General features: G+C 37.5%; 1 protein-coding gene across 1 annotated transcript in view; it reads right to left on the bottom strand.

The window, feature by feature from the left end:
• DCDC1 (doublecortin domain containing 1) overlaps nt 1–25,748 on the bottom strand; it is a 431,249-nt gene that overhangs the window by 356,110 nt on the left and 49,391 nt on the right. Inside the window, exon 6 of the mRNA XM_028087718.2 lies at nt 21,072–21,165. Coding sequence (XP_027943519.2) covers nt 21,072–21,165 — 94 coding nt within the window. The remainder of the gene's footprint in view (nt 1–21,071; nt 21,166–25,748) is intronic.

Here is a 25,748-nt window from a genome sequence, read left to right as displayed (position 1 = left end):
CTTTGCTTACTCATTTGAATCTACTATGGAAAGCTAAAAAGAGGATTTTTTAATTAACATACTTTCAAAAAGCACTGGAAATAATCAAAGGCTTTAATAACCTTCAGTGAATTAGAAATTAAAATTCATGCCAATTAAATATCCAGAATCATAATTTACATAATACAGTAATTTTCACATTTCAGTCAGAGTACCTGAGACTATGGAAAAAAGAGCACTGCCCAGAGCATAGTTACCTATAAAGAAACTTCTATATGCTCTCTGGCAGCAAGTTTCAGATCTCAGTCTCAAAAATACTCAGTTATTGTTTAGCAGGACATCATTTGGAAATTTCCCCATTCAGGTGGAATTTATTTTTAAAATGAAGTTTATCTAAAAAAGTCTTTTTTGGAGGAAACAAAGTGAGCTCTTTAAAGATACTAAGATTTGACTGCTTCCCATCCAGGAAGTATGCCTGGAGGGAGTTTGAGTTATTGCAAGGTATGTGTGTGTTTTAATGCTTTTTATCCAGCTTTAGGTAATAGTGGGAAAGCTCCCGGTCCCTGAACAACCAGCAGATGCCACTCAAAAGCATGGTCTGCTGGGAAGATTGAATGATGTAAAGCATACTGTCTCCAATGTTGCTTGATTTAGATCAGTATATTTTTATTCAAACAAAACTAACAGCTGCTGTGTACTTTTGTTTATGTGCTATATGTCAAATGTTATTGTCCCTAAGGTACGTATGTGAAAAGATTTAGCAGTCATTTTCTTAAATACCGATGCCTACCCAAATTTGGATTTTTCCTCCACTGAACAAAATGACAAGCACACGATTGGTATACTTAGAGCAATCTTTCACAGCTGCTTTAGTTTTTCAGTGATCCTATTAAACTGACGGCATATTGCCTGTGGGGTCTACAGTGTTATAATACTGCTCTAAGAGACATTGATTTGTATGATAGGATCAAACAGAATAGGGATGCATTGGGGGGAAGAATTTCATAGGTCATATTGTTTTTACCTGAGTAAAATTTAATTTAGACATTGTGACCTTTGCAGAACACCTGGTTATTTTAATTACTGACATGTGGGTGAACGTTGACATTGGGGCTTAGAAAGTATGAAATCTTAGGTCTCCTCTGTTTTGAAAATGCATCCTGAGTCATGTCTTTTCTTAAACTGAACGAAGTAGCTGTGCATTAAATATGCTGGCACATCTTCTGCTTGAGCAAGTGGACCGAAATGGTGTGAATTGTTAATGCCTTGCTGCTTTGGTTCACGGCTTGTGATTGATCATTTGTAACTATATCTACTCCTTGTTCCATGAAATCAAGTATGGAGTAATGGGTTCATCAGATTTTGGGGTTAAATTGAGAGTGAAGAGGTACTGTGTGTGGAAATAAGAGTTGCCATGTTCAGGGCTGGCCTTGTAACAGCATGGAATCTAAAGGCGATATTCAAAACCACTTCACTCATCATACGCTTACTGATTCTGAATAGGGCCCATTTGCAGGGGACATTTGGTAGTTTTCCAATACGCTTTATGCCTCTTTCTACTTCCACCACCATGCACATCTTTTTTTCATACATCCCAGTAGCACATTGGTAGAACAGGTCAGCATACACAATTCATTTATTTAAATAACTTGATTTATACAAGTAGAAATAAGCTGGGATTCTATTGTGTCTTGCCTTTCCCCTCAACAAAAATAATAGTGTGTGTGTCTGAAAATACAAGTGTTTTGTGAACTCAGTTCCTTGGGCATCTTAAATAGTTGATATTTAGTAATAATGTAAAATAACTTAATTGAGTTGATATATGTACAACTTTATGGTTACTTAAACAAATATTGAGAATTAACTCTATCTAATGTATTTTATGTGCCTATAGCCTATACCAATACATAGTAATTGAATATATATGGCCTGCTTTTTCAAACTTTAAAGCTCTGTAAAAAAATGTAAGGTCTTATCTTAGAATTAGTTTTGGAAAATACAATACATGGAACTTAATAAATAAAACCAACAGAAACTAGAAGTAAAGGCCATTTGAAATGTCAATATATAATTGTTTGCTGTAACAACTGATACTTTTTTTACATTATTATTTTTTATTTTTATTACTATTGAGAAAAGCTTAACCCAAATGGTGTTAACTGAAGTACCACTTAACTTTTGACCCAGTAGGAAAAGATGTAACAGAAAACTTAGTAAAACTTAGGAACAAAATCAAATATACAAAGCACTTACATGTATAAGTAACATCAGAAGCAAGCTAATTGTAAAATGTTTCTTTTTTTTAAGGTTTTATTTTTAAGTAATCCCTACACCCAAAGTGGGGCTCAAATTTACAACTCCAAGGTCAAGAGTCACATGCTCCACCAACTGAGTGAGCCAGGCACCCCAAAATGTTTCAGAATTCTACTCTTATATTGTAAAGTAACAACTAATACAAATCTAAAAAAGATGTAGCTGAATTCTTTTTCCTTTTTTTCTTACTTTCTTTTTCTTTTTTTTCTTAAGTCTAAAAGCAGGAATAATAATAATACTTGGCATACACATACCTAATTCAGCCTCCCCTAGGAATCAGATAATGTGGGTTAAGCTGTTTTGGTCTCCTTGGATGCAAATGCCAAATCAATATATTACATTTAAATATTTTACTTAGGATATATATATGTCATGAAAAATTTATATATATATGAAAAATTTACATTTTTAAATGTGATAAACTAAAAAGTCTTAATAGTTTCAGCAATTAGAATGGAGAGTTCCCTTTCGACATTTATTTCTCCACGTTATTTATTTATTTAGACGAATCCTCTATAATTAGCATTTTTACATATTTTGTCTACTATGAAATCTCTTCTGAAAACTCTTATGGAGAAGAAAGCCAATCTATACTGAGTCATGGTCTTTTACATGGAGAGCTTTGTTAAAAAATTTTGTTTTATAACAGATAATAACAATTATGCTATTTGTTTTCATTGGTACTTATATTTTTAATAATGAACCTCTAGGATCACTGACACATCATTAAAGTCAGGGTAACATTTCTGGTTCGAACACTGAGAAGCAAGAGATAAAAAACAGAAGCTAGATGGGGTGCCTGGGTGGCTCAGTCATTAAGAGTCTGCCTTCAGCTCAGGTCATGATCCCAGGGTCCTGGGATCAAGCCCGACGCAGGGCTCTCTGCTCGGCAGGGAGCCTGTTTCTCCCTCTCCCCTTCCCCCACTTGTGTTCTTTTTCTTGCTGTCTCTCTGTCAAAATAAATAAATAAAATCTTAAAAAAAAAACAAAAACAGAAGCCAGGAAGAAAGGCAAACTCAAGGAGAAGACAGAAAGAGCAAGCACTTGGTTAAAACACTACATAAATAACGAAGCAAGTTTAGCCCAATGAAACCTAGAAGTAATGATCATATCTTCATGAATAGAAAAGAGAATATACGTTTTAAAGACTTCAAAAGGGAATTTCTGACAGATACTAAAGTGTCTTTGAGCAGATTAGACTGCTTTGTGAATGTTCATATCACACAATTCTGCATTCACATATTTAATAAAAGATGACAGTGATCCAATTATAATGGGAGTTCTCGAACTGCCACCAAAAAAACACCTTTTTTAAAATCAAGTCTTTAAAAATTCTTAGTATTTTCTATAGATCAATAGTAGAAATATAAATCAGTGATTACTTTCTGCTTTTGTTCAACCAACAAGAATGGCCCAAGTCTGATGTCTGGAGATCACTGGGAGTCACTGAGGGCCATGTGTAAGGCACCTCGGAACCAAGGCGAAGTCACAGGGTGCACAGTCCTAAGGGAAATCAGAAGACTTCTCCTGAGAGACATCTTTCCTACACAAAAGGACTCTTAACTAGCTGCCTTGGTATACTCCAATGCACCCTAGAGAGATCCAAGGGTTGATTCATAACCACCAGCATTTGGCATCCCTCTTCAGCAAGAGGTCTGAAGTTTTACATTTCATAAAATATGAGAAATAAAGATAAGTAGGACAGGGACCCAAGGATTGAAAAGAGGCAATGTAGTTAATTTTAAAGAAATTGTGGGCGCCTGGGTGGCTCAGTCAGTTAAGCGACTGCCTGCCGTTCAGGTCATGATTCTGGAGTGCTGGGATTGAACCCCCCCATGGGACTTCCTACTCAGCAGGGAGCCTGCTCCTTTTCCCTCTCCCCTGTTTGTGTGTTCTCTCTCTGTCAAATAAATAAATAAAATCTTTTTTAAAAATTTAAAGAAATCATTATACCCATAAGTTTGATCTTAATTCCCTGAAAAGTTCTGGAAGAGATTATAAGATGAATGCATTTGTGAACTCTTAGAAAAATAAACAGTAATTACTAGGACCCATATGGAGTAACTCATATATAAAATAAACACATATATTAAATAAATATTCAATGAACCGAGAGGGAAATTCTTGGGGTAAACAGGGAGACTCTTGGGGAAATTCCTTACATGGGGCTTAACATCTCTAACACCAGCATATAACTATTATTTCTTCCAATGGGAAATAGATCCCAATAGACTATAGCTACCATCTATTATCCTTAAGCAAGGACCTGCTGCTAAATCTGTATGTCTCTGCCCAGATAAATGGTATATCTGCAACAAAGTAGGAGAACATATAATGTCTGCAAACCTCCTGTTTAGGTCTTCTATTTAGAATTCATGATTGTTCTCCTTTGATGTTTCTATTTAAAAAAGATAGAGAAGTGGATTGCCTGGGTGGCTCAGTCCATCAAGCATCTGCCTTAGGCTCAGGTCATGCTCCCAGGGTCCTGGGATAGAGCCCCATGTCGGGCTCCCTGCTCAGTGGGGAGTCTGATTTTCCCTCTGCTCCTGCACCCCCCATTCATGCGCGCACTCTCTCGCTCTCTTGCTCTCTCTCGATCATTCTCTCTCAAATAAAAATAAATAAAAAATCATTAAAAAATGATAGAGAAGTATGTCACTTAGCATCCAAAACAAGGCAAAAGAAAGTTATGAATGGATACTGCCTTGGATCCCAATTTCTTTCTTGGAGAAAGTAATACAAGGATTCAGAATGAACACACACACAAAACACACAGCTGTCCCTGTATGGGGCTTGACTGAAGGCTGCAGGCTACATGTATACCCTTCTAAGTCACCTTGCTTTCTTAGCTAAGAAAGCAATACCACTTACAGAGCCCAAATTATCTGGACCATTGCAGAATTCCACATTTAGCAGAACAGAAGCAGTAGTGATAGCAATAAAAGAGTAGTACTAGGCATTTTTAGGGCATAAAGAGAGAGAGAAGCATTTGACTAGAAACCTTCTCAGTGTCCTGAATTTTCCACTCACATCAAAAGACATCTAAGGGGGCACCTGTGTGGCTCAGTCAATTGAGCATCTGACTCGATTTCAGCTCAGGTCATGATCTCAGGGTCGTGAGATCCAGCCCTGTGTGGGGCTCCGCATTGAGGTGGAGTCTGCTTGGGATTCTCTCTCTCCCCTCCCTCTGCCTTTCCCCTTGCTCATGCACGCTTCCTCTCTAAAATAAATAAATAAATAAATAAATAAAATCTTAAAAAAAAAAAAAGACATGTAAGTACAATGCTTCCAGACAAGGGAAGCATCCCAAATCTTTATGCTATTTTATAATTTAGCCCTGAATTAAACATGGGAATACAGACAAGACTACAAAATTTCAGTCCTCATGGAGCTTAGAGTCTAGAGGACAGATAGATATTAAACAAATAATTCCCCATGCAGTTTTATGAATTACAATTGAGACAGTATATACAGGGTGCTATTAGTATAACAGGGATACCTGTCCTAGGTAGGGAGGAAAGTAGCATAGGAGCAAGGCAATATCAGGAAAGCATTTTAGAAGAAGAAATATTTAAAATAAGACCTTAAGATGAGTAGGCAATAGCTTGCAAAGAGGATAGGGTGAGAGAGAATCCAAGTAGGAAAACATTATATGGTAAGATACTGGGGCATGAAGAAGCATAAAGTGTTTGAGGAACAGAAACGAAAAACTAAGGTGACTCAAGTGCAGAGGTGAAGGAGCCAGTAGTACTAAGTGAATATGGAGAAATTGGGTAGGGACCAAATCATAAAGGTCCTTCAGGACATGATAAAGATTTGAGCATGAGTTCAGTATGAGAAGTTATGATAAGCTAAAATCACTTTTTTTTAAAGATTTTATTTTTAAGTAATCTCTACACCCAACATGGGGCTTGAACTTACAACTCCGAGATCAAGAGTCACATACTCTACTGACTGAGCCAGACAAGGCCCCCCTAAAATCATTTTTTAAAATAGTGTTACTAGAGTGATACAATTAGAAGACTTGTGTCTAAGCTGGAGATAGGTGAGCTTGTAGATTCAAAACTACATGAACAGCCATATCCATGGAAGGTTACTGTAAATCTGAGGCAGAAACTCTATTAACATGCTAGAGATCTCTGTCCCTAATCATGGCATACTCAACATTTTTTTAAACATTGTTATCAATAACTTAGTGATAAAATTGGTATTCAGACCACATTTATAAGGGAAAAAAAGATGGAAAAAAACTGTTGATTCCTGGGTGACAGATTAAATATCTGAAAGAACTTGCAAGGCTAAACTACTAAATAAAAACCTTGTAAGTAGAAATATCATAGGAATCAATGTATAATGTTCTGTTCACATACCTATAAAATCAGCAGTACAAGTACAGGATAAGGAAGAAGTGGCTTAAAAGCAAATTGTGAGGAAAACCTCAGGGGCTTTAGTTGTCTTTAAGTTCAATTAGGTCAATGATCTGATGTATCTAATAGAAATAGTAATGCAATTGTAGATTATATAATGATCTGAAAAAAAAAAGCAGGGGATGTGAGACTTGTCATTGATTGACCTGGGAAAATATATTCTTTTTTTTTTAAAGATTTTATTTATTTATTTGACAGAGGGAGACACAGCGAGAGAGGGAACACAAGCAAGGGGAGTGGGAGAGGGAGAAGCAGGCTTCCCGCGGAGCAGGGAGCCCGATGCGGGGCTTGATGTGGGGTGTGATCCCAGGACCCTGGGATCATGACCTGACCCGAAGGCAGACACTTAACGACTGAGCCACCCAGGCACCCCGGGAAAATATATTCTAATAAATATGAACATTTATGTTCTAAATTTCAGAAACCCAAATTATGGCTTCATCTACAGAAAGGTGGTAGATTTATTGTAAAAAGAACACTTCATCTTCTTCAATTAAGGTAGAGAAACAACTGGAAGAAAATATTACACATCTAGGAAACAAATTTGCTAAAGGAATGGAGGAAAAAGTAAACTGGTTTTAAGTAGGCTCCACACCATGGGGTTTAAATTCATGACCCTGAGATCAAGAGTCGCATGATCTACCATTTGAGCCAGCCAGGTGCCCCTAAAGTGGTTTTAAAATATGCTTCAATCTTATGACCAGAATAAAGCAGTGTCTGCACAAAAATAAATAAAAGAAGACAGGTTTATTTAGCCGGAGGAAGAAAGAGATCTCCTAGAATAAAGGTAACTATCTGATCTAAACATACATTTTTATTTTATTTATTTATTTATTTATTTATTTGAGAGAGGGAGAGACAGAGAATGCAAGAGGGGGTTGGGGCAGAAGGAATCTCAAGCAGAATCTCATGCAGACTCCACATTGAGCGCGGAGCCCAACCCTGGGGCTCCATCCCATGACCTTGAGATCATGACCCTAGCCTAAATCATGAGTTTGATGCTTAACCAACTGAGTCACTCAGGTGCCCCCGAACATGTGTTTTTAACAGATATGAAAAAGAGGAACTGAAATCCTGAAGGCCAGATATGAGGGTATCCAAGTCTAACCACTCTTAAAGAGGTTATTATAAAAAGGGGAAAATATTGTAATTGTTACAAAATCACAAATAGTAACTGGAGCCCAGTGAAACCTACCAGAGAAATAAAGATCTTGGAGAGTAAACTCAGAGCAATCCCCCAAAGGAGGAAGAATCCGCAAATACTGTGAAGAGGTAACATTTACTTTACAGATAAATTAATAGTAAGAGCAATTGGAGAATCCCTTTTGAGGATTAGACAATTATCCAAAGAGTGCTCATGAAATCTGAATAAATTGGAGAGGGGAATACTAGGAAGATTAATATCAAATACTCAAAAAAATTATTTAGTGAACCCCCCCAAATTTTGGGTCTAAGATTAAGAAAAGGAAAAGGAAGATGAATTATATTACAGAAGATCCAGGCACAGAAATAACAGATCAAGGAGTCAGATCTAAATTAGATGTTAGACTGTGGGAAAATACATCCTGGGTAGGATTATTTAACTCAGAGAGGTGAAAATGGGTAGGACTGGTTTGAACAAAGGATGATATTGACAAACTTGTAAATTATTGACTTCATATCTCTCACTATGAGAGACCTGCAAGAAAAATACCTACAGAAATATGTTAGAAAAACACAAGAATGAAGCAAATAGCAAAGGGAAAGCAAAAGAAAAGAAAGAAGTCCACTGCACCAAGCAATGCAGCCCGAGCCTGTTAGAGAAGGGAACCTTTCTGAAAGAAGTAGGAGTACAGTAGAGACAAATCCTAAATACTGTAGAAAGAGGGGACAGAAATGTTAAGACTAGGAACATTCAAAAACTGAGGAATGACCCTGTCTACAGGAGGAAATGACATTGTACTGGTCCTCACTGAACACTAAGACCATGAGACTCAGAAACACAACCAGCCACTTCAATTCAGAAATCCATGGAGCAAAGTTATTCTCTAATGGGAACCAATATGAAGATGACGGGGAAGCTGTGTTCACAAAGTAGGTTCCTTTGGCTTAAATGATTCCCTAACCAGAGACCATGACAGCAGTCGCTGTGACCCAGGATTGAAATTACTGCTCCCAAGGCAAGATGTATGCTTTGCCACCAGAGAGAGAGGGCTTACCCTCAGTTCAGTATGGGGTTCAGGAACGTGGGACTCAGAGGGAAAAGAGTATTAAGGTGTTTGGGACACTTTACAAAGGCAAATAACAGCATCTCAGATAAGTCCTGGGGCTGCCACCAACATAAATTTCCAATTGTTGCAAGAATACAAGAGTATCCTCTTTGAGAATAATAATAATAACAGCAATGATGATATAATATTATAATATGCTGGAGCACCTGGCTGGCTCAGTTGGTGGAGCATATGACTCGTGATCTCAGGGTTGTGAGTTAGGGTCCCACATTGAGTATAGAGATTACTTAAAGTAAAATCTTTTAAAAAATTGTTACATGGGGGGGCGGAGCAAAATGGCGGAGGAGTAGGAGACCTGGATTTCGTCCGGTCTCAGAATTCAGCTGAATAGGGATCAAACCATTCTGAACACCTACAAACTCAACAGGAGACCAAAGAAGAGAGTAGCAACAACTCTCTGAACAGAGAAGCGACCACTTACTGGAATGTAGGACGTGCAGAGAAGTGAAACCGAGGTGATATTCGGGAAGATAGATGGCGGGGGAGGGGGCCTCCCCTTGGCCGCTTCTGGCAAGTGATAGAGCCGCGAGCACAAAACAGGAACTTTTAGAAGCCGGCTCCGCGGAGAGATGTCGCTCCAGTGCCTAAGCAGGGGGTGGAACCCTCACGGGACAGTGTGGCCTCAGGACCCTCGGGGTCACAGAAAGACCGGGGGTGCCTAAGTGCAGCAGAGCTCCCAGGTATTGGAGCGGGGAAGCCGGCTGCGGAGACGGAGCTGAGGCGCGGGCTCTCAGCTTGGGGTTGCCATAAACTGTGATCCGCAGCACAGTCAGGCCACTGCTCCTCCAGCAGGGACCCAACAAGTGGGAGGAGCAGCGCGAGAGCGCACCGCAGGGATCTGCTGGGTTTGGAGACTCCACATGGGGTCGGGTGCCAGAGATAGAAACGCTCGGTCACAGGCCGGGTGAGCGCGCAGTGCGGCCGGAGACCAGGGAGACGGGAGTGACTGCTTTTCTCTGGGGGCGCACTGAGGAGCGGGGCCCCGAGATCTCAACTCCTCTGAGTGGAGATTGGGAGGCCACCATTTTCACCCTGGTCCTCCAAAGCTGTACCAGAGCCTGCAGGGAACAAAAGCTCCTGAGAGCAAACTCGAGCAGCTTGCTTAGCCCGGACCGACAAGGGTGGGACAATTCCGCCTCCAGCAAAGACATTTGGGAACCATGGCAACAGGCTGCTCCCCCAGAAGATCAGCACGAACAGCCAGCAAGCCAAGACCAAGTTTACCAATCAAGGAGAACGGGAGAACTCCAGCACTAGGGGAATACTGCACATAGAATTCAAGGCTTTTCTTTACCATGATTCATTAGTTTTTCAAAGTTAATTTTTTAAACTTTTTTTTTAATTTTTCTTTTTCCCTTTTTCAACCAACATCTTATCAATCCCTTTTTTAAAAAAAACTTTTTTTATTTTTCATTTTTAGAGTCATATTTTATCCCTTCATAGTAGTTACCCTTATTTTTGGCATATATATATAAGTTGTTGTCTCTTTAAAATTTTGAGATACAGTTTCTTCTAACAGATCAAAATATACCCTAAATCACTAGTGTATGGCTTTGTTCTAGTCTCCTGCCTGATCACATTCTCTCCCTTTGTTTTATTTTCTTTTTCTTTCTTTTTTTTAATCTTCTTTCTTTTTTCAAACAACTTCTTATCGTATCAATTCCTTTTATAAAATCTTTTATACTTTTCATCTTTACAGTCATCTTCCATCCCTTCATTGTATCAACCCTTATTATGTACATATATAAGTCTTTCTTCCTTTAAAATTTTAGGAGGCACTTTCTTCTAACAGACCAAAATACGCCCAAATCTAGTGTGTGGCACTGATCTATGCACTAGTCTGATCATATTTGATCATATTTGGTTTTTTTCGTATTGTTCTGTTTTTGTATTTATCTTTTTCTTTTTGTTTTTTTTTTTTCTTTTCTTTCTTTTCTCTTTCTTTTTTCTTTCTTTCCCTTTCTTTTCCCCTGGTTTCAGGTCTTTTCTGATTTGTATAGAGTATATTTGCTGGGGACGTTGTTAACCTGTTAGCATTTTGTTCTCTCATTCATCTATTCTCCTCTGGACAAAATGACAAGACAAAAAAAATCACCTCAGCAAAAAGAACAAGAGATAGTACCGTCAGCCAGGGACCTACTCAATACGGACATTAGTACGATGTCGGACCTAGAGTTCAGAATCATGACTTTAAAGATATTAGCTGGGCTTGAAAAAAGAGTGGAAGTTATTAGAGAAACCCTTTCTGGAGAAATAAAAGAACTAAAATCTAACCAAGTCGAAATCAAAAAGGCTATTAATGAGGTGCAATCAAAAATGGGGGCACTAACTGCTAGGATAAATGAGGCAGAAGAGAGAATCAGCAATATAGAAGACCAAATGATGGAAAATAAAGAGGCTGAGAAAAAGAGAGAGAAACAACTACAGGATCACGAGGGCAGAATTCGAGAGATAAGTGATACGATAAGATGAAACAATATTAGAATAATTGGGACCCCAGAAGAAGAAGAAAGAGAGAGGGGCAGAAGGTATGTTGGAGCAAATAATAGCAGAGAACGTCCCTAATGTGAGGAAGGAAACAGGCATCAAAATCCAGGAGGCACAGAGAACCTCTCTCAAAATCAATTAAAATAGGTCAACACCCCGACATCTAATAGTACAACTTACGAGTCTCAGAAACAAAGAGAAAATCCTGAAAGTAGCTCGGGAGAAGAGATATGTAACCTACAATGGTAGAAATATTAGATTGGCAACAGACTTATCCACAGAGACCTGGCAAGCCAGAAAGGACTGGCATGATATCTTCAGAGCACTAAACGAGAAAAATATGCAGCCAAGAAGACTATATCCAGCTAGGCTCTCATTGAAAATTGAAGGAGAGAGAAAAAGCTTCCAGGACAAACAAAAAATAAAGGAATTTGCAAACATGAACCAGCCCTGCAAGAAATATTGAAAGGGGTCCTCTAAGCAAAGAGAAAGCCTAAAAGCAGCATAGATCAGAAAGGAACACAGAAAATATACAGTAACAGTCACCTTACAGGCAATACAATGGCACTAAATTCATACCTTTCAATAGTTACCCTGAATGTAAATGGACTAAATGCCCCAATCAAAAGACACAGGCTATCAGATTGGATTAAAAAACAAGACCCATCGACATGCTGTCTGCAAGAGACTCATTTTAGACCCAAAGACACCCCCAGATTGAAAGTGAGGGGGTGGAAAACCATTTACCATGCTAATGGACACCAAAAGAAAGCTGGGGTGGCAATCCTTATATCAGACAAATTAGATTTTAAAACAAAGACTGTAATAAGAGATGAGGAAGGACACTATATCCTACTTAAAGGGTCTATCCAACAAGAAGATCTAACAATTGTAAATATCTATGCCCCTAACATGGGAGCAGCCAATTATATAAGGCAATTAATAACAAAAGCAAAGAAACACATTGACAACAATACAATAATAGTGGGGGACTTTAACACCCCCCTCACTGAAATGCACAGATCATCTAAGCAAAAGATCAACAAGGAAATAAGGACTTTAAATGAAACACTGGACCAAATGGACTTCACAGACATATTCAGAACATTCCATCCCAAAGCAATGGACTACACATTCTTCTCTAGTGCCCATGGAACATTCTCCAGAATTGATCACATCCTAGGTCACAAATCAGGTCTCAACCGCTACCAAAAGACTGGGATTATTCCCTGCATATTTTCAGACCACAGTGCTTTGAAACTAGAACTCAATCACAAGAGGAAAGTCGGAAAGAACTCAAATACATGGAGGCTAAAGAGCATCCTACTAAAGAATGAATGGGTCAACCAGGAAATTAAAGAAGAATTAAAAAAATTCATGGAAACCAATGAAAATGAAAACACAACTGTTCAAAATCTTTGGGATACGGCAAAGGCAGTCCTGAAAGTATATAGCAATACAAGCCTTTCTCAAGAAACAAGAAAGGTCTCAAATACACAATCTAACCCTACACCTAAAGGAGCTGGAGAAAGAACAGCAAATAAAGCCTAAACCCAGCAGGATTTCAGAGCAGAAATCAATGAAATAGAAACCAAAAGAACAGTAGAAGAGATCAATGAAACTAGAAGCTGGTTTTTGAAAGAATTAACAAGATTGTTAAACCCCTGGCCAGACTTATCAAAAAGAAAAGAGAAATGACCCAAATCAACAAAATCATGAATGAAAGAGGAGAGATCACAACCAACACCAAAGAAATACAAACAATTATAAGAACAGATTATGAGCAACTCTATGCCATCAAATTAGATAACCTGGAAGAAATGGGTGCATTCCTAGAGATGTATCAACTACCAAAATTGAACCAGGAAGAAATAGAAAACCTGAACAGACCTATAACCACTAAGGAAATTGAAGCAGTCATCAAAAATCGCCCAACAAACAAAAGCCAGATGGCTTCCCAGGGGAAATTCTATCAGACATTTAAAGAAGAATTAATACCTATTCTCCTGAAACTCTTCCAAAAAATAGAAATGGAAGGAAAACTTCCAAACTCATTTTATGAGGCCACCATTACCTTGATCCCAAAACCAGACAAAGACCCCATCAAAAAGAATTACAGACCAATATCCTTGATGAACATGGATGCAAAAATTCTCACCAAAATACTAGCCAATAGGATCCAACAGTACATTAAAAGGATTATTCACCATGACCAAGTGGGATTTATCCCTGGACTGCAAGGCTGGTTCAACATCTGCAGATCAATCAACGTGATACAATACATTAACAAAAGAAAGAACAAGAATCATACGATCCTCTCAATAGATTCAGAAAAAGCATTTGACAAAGTACAGCATCCTTTCTTGATCAAAACTCTTCAGAGTATAGGGATAGAGGGTACATACCTCAACATCATAAAAGCCATCTATGAAAAACCTACAGCGAATATCATTCTCAATGGGGAAAAGCTAAGAGCTTTTCTCCTAAGGTCAGGAATGCGGTAGGGATGTCCACCGTCACCACTGCTATTCAACATAGTATTAGAAGTCCTAGCCACAGCAATCAGACAACAACAAGAAATCAAAGGCATCCAAATGGGCAAAGAGGAAGTCAAACTCTCACTCTTTGCAGATGATATGATACTGTATGTGGAAAACCCAAAAGATTCCACCCCAAAACTGCTAGAACTCATACAGGAATTCAGTCAAGTAGCAGGATATAAAATCAATGCACAGAAATCAGTGGCATTCCTATACACCAACAACAAGACAGAAGAGAGACAAATCAATTGCACCCGAAACCATAAGATACCTAGGAATAAATTTAACCAAAGAGGCAAAGGATAAGTACTCAGAAAACTTTAAAATACTCATGAAAGAAATTGAAGAAGACACAAAGAAATGGAAAAACGTTCCATGCTCATGGATTGGAAGAACAAACATTGTGAAGATGTCAATGCTACCTAGAGCAATCTACACATTCAATGCAATCCCCATCAAAATACCATCCACTTTTTTCAAAGAAATGGAACAAATAATCCTAAAATTTGTATGGAACCAGAAGAGACCCCAAATAGCCAGAGGAATATTGAAAAAGAAAAGCAAAGCTGGTGGCATCCCAATTCCGGACTTCCAGCTCTATTACAAAGCTGTCATCATCAAGACAGTATGGTACTGGCACAAAAACAGACACATCAATCAATGGAACAGAATAGAGAGCCCAGAAATGGACCCCCAAGTCTATGGTCAACTAATCTTCGACAAAGCAGGAAAGAATGTCCAATGGAAAAAAGCCAGTCTCTTCAACAAATGGTGTTGTGAAAATTGGACAGCCACATGCAGAAGAATGAAACTGGACCATTTCCTTACACCACACACAAAAATAGACTCCAAATGGTTGAAAGACCTAAACGTGAGACAGGAGTCCATCAAAATCCTAAAGGAGAAAACAGGTAGCAACCTCTTCGACCTCAGCCGCAGCAACTTCTTCCTAGAAACATCGCCAAAGGCAAGGGAAGCAAGGGCAAAAATGAACTATTGGGATTTCATCGAGATAAAAAGCTTTTGCACAGCAAAAGAAACAGTCCACAAAACCAAAAGACAACCGACAGAATGGGAGAAAATATTTGCAAATGACATATCGGATAAAGGGCTAGTATCCAAAATCTATAAAGAACTTATCAAACTCAACACCCAAAGAACAAATAATCCAATCAAGAAATGGGCAGACGAAATGAACAGACATTTTTCCAAAGAAGACATCCAAATGGCCAACAGACACATGAAAAAGTGTTCAACGTCACTCGGCATCAGGGAAATCCAAATCAAAACCTCAATGAGATACCGCCTCACACCAGTCAGAAAGGCTAAAATTAACAAGTCAGGAAACGACAGATGTTGGCGGGGATGCAGAGAAAGAGGAACCCTCCTACACTGTTGGTGGGAATGCAAGCTGGTGCAACCACTCTGGAAAACAGTATGGAGGTTCCTCAAACAGTTGAAAATAGATCTACCATACGATCCAGCAATTGCACTACTGAGTATTTACCACAAAGATACAAATGTAGGGATCCAAAGGGGTACATGCACCCCAATGTTTATAGTAGCAATGTCCACAATAGCCAAACTGTGGAAAGAGCCAAGATGTCCATCGACAGATGAATGGATAAAGAAGAAGTGGTATATGTACACAATGGAATATTATGCAGCCATCAAAAGGAATGAGATCTTGCCATTTGCAACGACGTGGATGGAACTGGAGGGTGTTATGCTGAGTGAAATTAGTCAATCATAGAAAGATATGTATCATATGACCTCACTGATATGAGGAATTCTTAATCTCAGGAAACAAATTGAGGGTTGCTGGAGTGGTGGGGGTGGGAGAGATTGGGTGGCTGGGTGATAGACATTGGGGAGGGTATGTGCTATGGTGAGCGCTGTGAATTGTGCAAGACTGTTGATTCATATATCTGTACTTCTGAAACAAAGAATGCAACATATGTTAAGAAAAAAGAAAAAGAAGAAGATAGCAGGAGGGGAAGAATGAAGGGGAGTAAGTCGGAGGGGGAGACGAACCATGAGAGACGATGGACTCTGAAAACCAAACTGAGGGTTCTAGAGGGGTGGAGGGTGGGGGGATGGGTTAGTCTGGTGATGAGTATTAAAGAGGGCACATTCTGCGTGGAGCACTGGGTGTTATGCACAAACAATGAATCATGGAACACTACATCAAGAACTAATGATGTATGGTGATTAACATAACAATAAAAAAATTTTTTAAAAATTGTTATGTAATGCTTACCAAGGGTCATGTACTTGTTCTACGGACTTCCACATAATTCACTTAATCCTTACAACAGTGTATTAAGGTAATTAATTTCATCCCTATTTTATAGATGAAGAAACTAACCCATTAGAAAAACTAATTAACATGTCTCAGGTGATACAGTAGATGGTGTAACTAGAATTTGAACTCTGGCTCCAAAATCAGAACACTTAACCAACATTTTATGCAGCCTCTTTTAGAGAGGAGACAATGTTACTGGTCAATTTTTCCCTCAAAATATAAATACATAATACTATAACCTCAATGCCTCGATTGGAGATTGCTTCCCAACGAGTATGTCCTATGTCACAGACCCTACTCAACAGCATGAATCAACTGGCATCGTGGAAAGACTGACATGAAGAATGTCTTCTCTTGCCTTTCTTCACTTAGTTTCTGTGATGGTCTTTGGCAACAGTCACATGGGTCTGGATCATGCCAAACACAGGGTCCTAGGACATCATTTTGCTTGGAATGGCCACATTAGAAACTGGTGATTGGCTTATGTTCTGAATGTGCTGGGTATGGAGCTGATGTTGTGATCACCTTTCGGTTTAACTGGAATTAGGGCACCTGAGAAAGTTGGTGTAGACTTAATTCAACTTCTCAGGTCCTAGGGGATGACACCCACTGTGGGAGCCCAGAAGGTAGTTGCTGGAGGAATTCCAGTTCAATCTAGGCATCCAGAAGTCATCTGGCTGACACTGGGAAGAATAAAAATTAAGGAGCTGAATTTCTTTGAATTTTAACTTGAGGAGTTGGAACTTTTCCTGGATTTTAACTCAGAAAGGTAAGATTATTTGGTTTTGGAATTCACTTATGTGTAAATGTAAAGATTTGGGATTTTCATTTCTTTGGAATTTTATTATTTGAATTTAATTTCTTCACAAAAATTCCATAATGGACATGAGTTAACATTCAAGTTCAGGGTATGTTTCTGGAATTTTGTGATTGAAATACATTAATCCTGTCATTTGATCTCATTGCACTGTAGAATCTCTGAAGAATGTGTCAGAGATTAGATAGCTACTTTGGACAGTGCTATTACGTATAATTTGGGGTATAAAATGTAATAGAAAGTGAACATTCAGTGTTCAGTAGCATGGCCTTGGAGCTAATTTAATTATATTCTAAGTCATTTCAGAATCTTCTAGTGTAAATTTCATACTACCCACCAGGATCTAGAAGGATCCACATAGGAGCTGGGTTTGGTTATTGGAATAATAGGTCCTAAGAGACTGAGGATCTCCTTCCTCAAGAGGCAGAGTGACTTCTCTGATTTACCATAATGGAATAATTAAGCCAAAGAAGTTAAGAGAACAAAAAGTTAGGAAAAGTTAGGGGGAATGAGAGGGTTTTCAAACAATTCTACCAAAATCTGACACTATCTACATGTGTTCTGCCACTGTTATGTGCTTCTGTAATACCAAATAGCTCAATAGGGGAATGATGTCAGTAGGGTATAGAAGTTTGGTTAGTGAATATGTGCTTTTTCCTAGGCAAAGGAGGCCAACAGAGAAGGAGTAGAATTCTATCTTTTGGCAGAAAAGAAAAAAGACTTTATCTTGGCTGCAACACTGGGGTTCCTTGCAGGACTCTGGGAGTTTTCCTTCCTCCTGTGCCTTCCTTAAAGGAAGCCCAACTGGCTCAAACCTCCAGTTGATTTCCATCTGCATTGTCTCATCCTCTGTTGTTTTTGTGCAGCTTTAATATCCTCTGAAGCAGCACTCCGAGATACCTATCCAGGCTGTTCACCGTATCTCCTAAGTTAATTATTATTTAAGTTAGTATTCTGGTTTTAAAGGTACATAGATTTTGAATGACCTTCCTCAACCCTATTATTTTCATAGCCTTGTAATTTTGATGGGATTGATTTTGCAGAATGCATTTTTTGTATTATGTTTTAGCAGCAATGCTGTACTAGCCTGTTGACCACATATAGGAATATGGCATCTTTACACAGTGGGTAGTTCTCTTCTACCCTAGAAAGAATAGATCTCTGTAGGAGCCATAACTAAAAAAATTATCCACACATAACAATATAAATTTCTTTGTTAAAGTCTTCTACGGTTTAGAAATCTAAAAACATAAACTATTTTCAAATCCCATGGGTTTTTAAGGGTTTCACTAGACATGATAAAGTTTAGTGTCATGTCAATTGGGCTCATTTCAAAGTATATCTAATTCTAAAAAAGAAGCATTTTGTGTATCTTTTACTTTTTAGTCCTTGGTACAATTACACTTCTAATCTGTCCTTATAAATAAAAAGTAATTGCTATGATCTTAACATTAGACACGATTTTCTGATCTGACATAAAACAAGCAAACAACAAGTCATACATCAAATGAGAGTATTAGTGATTATTTAAATTCAAAGGTAACTTTCACATAACACTTGACCTTTTCCAAGTTGAAGTTCAGAAGACCATCAAATATAAAAGTTTAGGGACTTCAATCATTTGATGCACAAATTATACTAACAAACAAAGAAAAAAGAAATGCAAAAATTTAATGTTAAGTGACTAGGGTGCTACAGACTGGAAGTTCCTCCAACAGGATTAGCTTCTTTGAGTATGTTAAGTCTAGTGAACTTGTTATGCTTCCACATGTTAGTAGTTGCATAGGCTAATTTCAGCTGGCATAAGCTTTTATAAGTATGCAAAAACACAGGGCAAGGCATGCATTAAAATGTGATAATAGCACACTTCTGGGACACGTGAAGCATGAGGCACAAATCTGAATGCCTCTGGCATTCATGAAGCATCACACCTCAGAGTCAGAGCTTTTATGTTTTGATAAGTAATTCTGTTATACCACATTTGGGAGGAGGAAAAAATCAACTTTCTAAATATAAATCTTTCCCTTTAACCAGGCCTTATATTTTAATTCTAACGATTTATTCAAAAACAATTTTTTAATTCCTGGTGAACTGGAAATAATTCAAAGCTAGATAGGGTCTTAAGAAAATATGTTAGTTATTTATTTTATTAATGCAAGTTTAAGAGTGATTATATAATATTATTGATCATAAAGATCATTTTAGCCAGTGTGATAAGGGGAGACTGCAAGAAAGAAGAAATAAACTTCAATAATGATACCGTCTGTATCCACCCCCCAACAAAAGACCATAAGGAAGTATTCCCTGTGTTACATATGTCTTACAGGTAAATAACTAGCTAGATAATGGGTATGTCTACAGAAGCTTGGACATCTTCAGATAAAAACTCCTAATAAAATGAAAAATAAGTATCATATCTAACACATATTAGAAATGACCAAGAAAAAATTGATTTACTTTCTAAATACACAAACACACATATCATCCCTGGCAGAAAAATAATTCAAGAGTTGTAACAATAAGTATCAAAATATAATAGTAGTCACTCAATAGTATTTTTTTAAACATTTTATTGACTTATTTATTTGAGAGAGAGAGAGCACACGTGAGCACAGAGGGCGAGGCAGATTCCCCGCTGAGCAGAGAGCGGGATGTGGGACTGGATCCCAGGACACTGAGATCATGATCTGAGCTGAAGGCAGATGCTTAACCCTCTGAGCCACCCAGGTGCCCCAGTAGCCACTCAACAGTATTAAGATGATAAAGCCAGTAACGGTTTGCTTTTATACAGTACAAGCAAGGATATTAGAAATAAATATAAGTATAGCCATATCCTAAAAAGACTTAAAGCTTTTTGGATCTAGCCTTGCAGTTTAAGTATGCCACTTAATATTTTGGCCCTCTTCAGGCATATGGAGTTAAGGCTTAAATGAAGTGATAGGATTTTAACAGTAGTACATTTAGTAGTGCTAATAGTAACACTACTAAAGTAATAGTAATTACTACTAAGGCAATAAAAAGTAAATTTAAAAAAGTAAAAAGTAAATAACAGTAGCAATTACTACTAATAGTAATTTAATAGCGGTACAAATACAGAATTCATGGTACATTTTGCTTTTAGAGCCTAGCAAATCAGTGTTTTTAGAAATACAGATTGACAAAGACATACAATGAAATTGTTTTAAAACACATTTCATAACTTTTGAAAACCTCTAGAAGTTACCCAAAACAATTAAAAAATATCTGGGAACACAGCAGTATGATTTCTCAGTTTTCTCTTCTAAAAGCTGTATATCATAGAAAAGACCTGTTAAATTATGAAAATTTATCAACTGCTTTCATTCATTAAGTGATGGCTTACTAAAGTTAAAATACTCATGATTTTTTTTAAATCTAAACTTGAGCTGTGCTATAGGCTGAATGTTTATGTTCCGCCAAAATTTAAATGTTGAAACCTAATGTGATGGTATTTGGAGGTAATTGGGTCATAAGGGTGGAGCCCTCATAAATGAAATTCGTGTCCTTATACAAGAGACCCCAGAGGGCACCCTTGCCCTTTCCACCAATAAGGACACAGTGAGAAAATAGCAATCTACAAATCAGTTAAGGGACCCCCAACAGACAATGAATCTTGGACTTGATCTTGGACTTGGACTTCATGAATATAAGAAGTAAATGTTTGTTGTTCAAGCCACCCAGCATATGGTATTTTTGTGATAGAAGACCAAATGGACCAAAACATGCTGAAATAAAGATTCCTCAAACCTTAATCCCTTTCATAATTTCCTTTTGTATTAAGAATGACATATTTATCCATATTAAAACTAAACTTTTATTATAGCTGTTTCCTTTTAAATATATAAAGTAAAAACAAAATTATACAAGTGGCTTTTGAAACGTTATCATAGAGTTTATAAGATTTTTGTCACTTACCTTTTGAAATATCTTCAATTGTTCTGCCATACAAATCATAAAGATATCTGGCTGGTGAATTGAGGTTCATTCTCACTGTGCAAGTATCTAAAACCTACCCAGGGGGGAAAAAAATCTATAAGTAATTTATTACAGTAAGCTCTGGCTAAATCAAATAAACATTAAAAGGCCTTTCTATACTAAATGGCTATAAAAATTATACTGTAAAATAAAAATGATGATTTAGAAAATGTTTCTAATATATGAAAAAAAAAGCAGTTAAAATTATTAGATCACAATTTTACTTTAAAAACACACAAACAAGGGTGCCTGGCTGGCTCAGCCAGAAGAGCATGCAACTCTTGATCTTGAGGTCAAGCCCCACATTTATTATATAAAAAATAAATAAATAAATAAATAATATAATATAATAAATAAAAATGTTATATTTAAAAACATAAATAAAAATATAAAAAATAAAATAAAAAACACACAAATATTAATAAAAAAGAGAAAGATGCAACAAATATTAAAAAGTGGTTATACTATATTTAATAAATGCTAGGACTATGGGAAATTTTTATACTAGTCTTGCTACTTTCTATATTTTTCATTAATTTATAGTGGGAGCATATTACTTTTAAATTTGGTTTTAATCAACACAAATAAACGGAAAGATATATCGTTTTAATGGAATGGAAGAATTAACATTAAAATGCCCATACTGCCCAAAGCAATCTATAGATTCAATGCAATCCTTATCAGAATACCAATAGTATTTTTCACAGAACAAGAATAAATAATTGTAAAATTTGTATGGAACCACAAAAGACCTGGAATAGCCAAAGCAGTCTTGAGAAGGAAGAACAAAGCTGGAGGTATCACACGCCCAGATTTCAAACTATATCACAAAGCTATAATAACCAAAATAGTATAGCACTGGTGCAAAAACAGACACATAGACCAATGGAACAGAGTTGAGAACCCAGAAATAATCCCACACTTCTACAATTTATGACAAAGGAGGTGAGAATATACACTGGGGAAAAGACAGTCTCTTCAACAAACGTATTGGGGAAACTGGACAGCTACATGCAAAAGAATGAAACTGGACCACTTTCTTATACCATACCCAAAAATAAACTCAAAATGGAGTAAAGACCTGAATATAAGACCTGAAGCCATAAAACTCCCAAAAGAAAACAGAGACAGTAACCTCTTGGACAGCAATCTTAGCAAAATTTTTCTAGATATGTCTCCTCAGATAAGGGAAGCAAAAGAAAAATAAATGACTGGGACTACATCAAACTAAAAAGTGAAGGAAACCATCAACAAAATGAAAAGGCAACCCACTGAATGGGAAAGGAATTGCAAAGGATATTTCCAACAATGGGCTAATATCCAAAATATATAAAGAATTCATACAAGGGAACACCCCAAAAAACCAAATAATACAATTAAAATGGGCAGAGGACCTGAATAGATGTTTTTCCCAAGAAGATAATATAGATGGCCACAGACACATGAAAAGATGCTCAACATCACTAATCATCAGGGAAATGCAAATCAAAACCACAAGGAGATATCACCTAATACAAGTCAGAATGAATAGGATAAAAAAGACAAGACATAGCAAGTGTTGGCAGGGATGTGGGGAAAAGGGAACCTTTGCATGCTGTTCATGCGAACATAAACTGGTGCACATGTAAATTGGAAAACAGTATGGAGATTCCTCAAAAAACTAAAACTAGGGGTGCCTGGGTGGCTCAGTCATTAAGCATCTGCCTTCAGCTCAGGTCATGATCCCAGGGTCCTGGGATTGAGCCCCACATTGGGCTCCCTGCTCGGCAGGAAGCCTACTTCTCCCTCTCCCACTCCCCCTGCTTCTGTTCCCTCTCTCGCTATGTCTCTCTCTGTCAAATAAATAAATAAAATCTTAAAAAAACTAACTAAAAATATAAGTACCATACAATCCAGTAATTCCACTTCTGAGTATCTACCCAAGGAAAATGAAAACATGAATTTGAAAAGATATATGCACCACTATGTTTATTGCAGCATTATTCACAAGCCAAGATATAGAAGCAACCCAAGTATCCATCAGTGGATGAATGGATAAAGATCTGGTATGTATATACAATGAAATATTACTCAGCCATAAAAAAAGAATGCAATCTTGCCATTCCTAACAACATGGATGGACCTAATGAGTATTATGCTAAGCAAAATAAGTCAGACAAAGACAAATATATAATTTCACTTGTATGTGTAATCTAGAATACAAAACAAGTAACAAACAGACAACAATAATAACAAAGAGAAACACATTTATGAATATAGAGAACAAACTAGGGGCTGCCCAAGGGAGGAAAGGTGGGCAGATGGGCAAAATAGGTGAAGGAGACTAAGGGGTACAAACTTCCAGCTATAAAATAAGTAAGTCACAGGAATGAAAAGTACAGCATATAGTTAATACTATTATAATAATATTGTATGGTGACAGATGGCAACTATGTTTATCATGGCAAGCATTTTGTATTGTATATAATTGTCGAATCACTATATTGTACACCTGAAACAAATACATCAACTATACTTCAATTAAAAATAAAAATAAATAAAAATTGGGGAGGGTATGTGCTATGGTGAGCGCTGTGATTTGTGTAAGAATGTTGAATCACAGACCTGTATCTCTGAAACAAATCATACATTATATGTTAAAAAAAAAAAAAAGATAGTAGGAAGGGAAAAATGAAGGGTGGGGAAATCGGAGGGGGAGACGAACCATGAGAGACTATGGACTCTGAGAGACAAACTGAGGGTTTTAGAGGGGAGGGAGAGGAGGGGGATGGGTTAGCCTGGTGATGGGTATTAAAGAGGGCACGTACTGAATGGAGCACTGGGTGTTATACGCAAACAATGAATCATGGAACACTACATCAAAAACTAATGATGTAATGTATGGTGATTAACATAATAAAATAAATTTAAAAAATAAAAGTAAATAAATTAGGTCTTAAGGTACTTTCTTTGGGTTTTAAATTCTTTCCAATTGTCCTAAAGTCAATTATAAATATAGTCTGATCACAGTTCAACTTGATAACTTATGTTGTTTGGGTACTAAATAAGTGGAATTAAAAAAACACATTTCAAGGTTTCCCATGAGCCTGAATCTCAAGAACTTCTTGTAATGGTTTCTAATATGGTAAAGTTGTTTTCTCGATATTTTTTTATTTTATTTTAATTTTTTTAAAGATTTATTTATTTACTTAGGGAGCTAGAGAAAGAGAAGGGGGGGGAGGAGCAGAGGGAGAGAGAGAAACCTAAGCAGGCCCCACACCCAGCATGGAGCCTAAGATGGGGTTCAATCCCATGACCCTGAGATCAGGACCCCAGCTGAAATCAAGAGTCGGATGTTCAACCAACTGAGCCACCCAGGTGCCCCTGTTTTCTCAATATTGTAATATCTTGATCTGTCTTGATATAGCCCTTGTAACAATGACCTTTTCAACATCAGTGAAGACTTAAAACACGCATCAGTTAGAGGAAAATTCTACTCACAGCATGAAAAATAATTAAAGTAACAAAGGGTGCTGGAGAGTATCAAGTAACCTCATGCAAGTTTTATTAGGTTTTTGGAAGTGACTCCCAAAACATGAATCACTATATCCATTTACAAGTGTATAATAGGGGCGCCTGGGTGGCTTAATTGGTAGGACATGCAACTCTTGATCTTGGGATTGTGAGTTCAAGCCCCACATTGGGTGTAGAGATTACTTAATAAGAAAATCTTGGGCGCCTGGGTGGCTCAGTTTGTTAAGTGACTGCCTTCGGCTCAGGTCATGATCCTGGAGTCCCGGGATCGAGCCCCACATCGGGCTCCCTGCTCAGCAGGGAGTCTGCTTCTCCCTCTGACCCTCTTCCCTCTCGTGCTCTCTATCTCTCATTCTCTCTCTCTCAAATAAATAAATAAAATCTTTAAAAAAAAAAAAGAAAATCTTCAAGGGCACTGGGGTGGCTCAGTCAGTTAAGCATCCAACTCTTGATCTTAGCCCAGGTCTTGATCTCAGGGTTGTGAGTTCAAGCCCCACGTTGGGCTCCATGCTGGGCATGGAGCCAACTTAAAAAATAAAATAAATAAAATAAAAATTTTTAAAAGAAGTATATAATACATTCCAAATCCAAATTGAAAATACTTTGTCTTCCATTTTCACTATTAATGGCTATAATGTACTACTGCTTTTGCATAACCTAAACTATTGAAGGATGATGTGCATTACATGATTACATAGTAAAAAGAACATCTTTCCATTGCTGTTACCACACTGCCTCTAGTTCTGCCCAATTTTATCCTTACCTTAAAGATTTATTTACTTATTTTTAGAGAGAAAGAGAGCTAGTGTGCCTGAGTGGGGGGAGGGGCAGAGGGAGAGAGAGAGAGAATCTCAAGCAGACCACAGAGGGGGAAGGCCAACATGGGGCTGGATCCATGACCCTGAGATCATGATTTGAGCTGAAATTAAGAGTCCGATGCTTAACCAACTAAGCCAGCCAGGCGCCCCTATCCTTACTTTAAAATTGGAAACTAATCCTAGTCCTAGCCCAACCAACTCATTTTCTTTGTGACAACTAACATATTTAAAGAGCTTCATGTGTTTATAAAGACAAAGTTGTACTTTCCTTTCAGTCTGGAGAACA

This window comes from Eumetopias jubatus, unplaced genomic scaffold, assembly GCF_037043125.1.
Source record: "Eumetopias jubatus isolate StellerSeaLion01/CBP00866 unplaced genomic scaffold, mEumJub1_p1.0 scaffold_13, whole genome shotgun sequence".
Taxonomy (NCBI): domain Eukaryota; kingdom Metazoa; phylum Chordata; class Mammalia; order Carnivora; family Otariidae; genus Eumetopias; species Eumetopias jubatus.
This window is presented reverse-complemented; position numbering and strand designations above follow the sequence as displayed.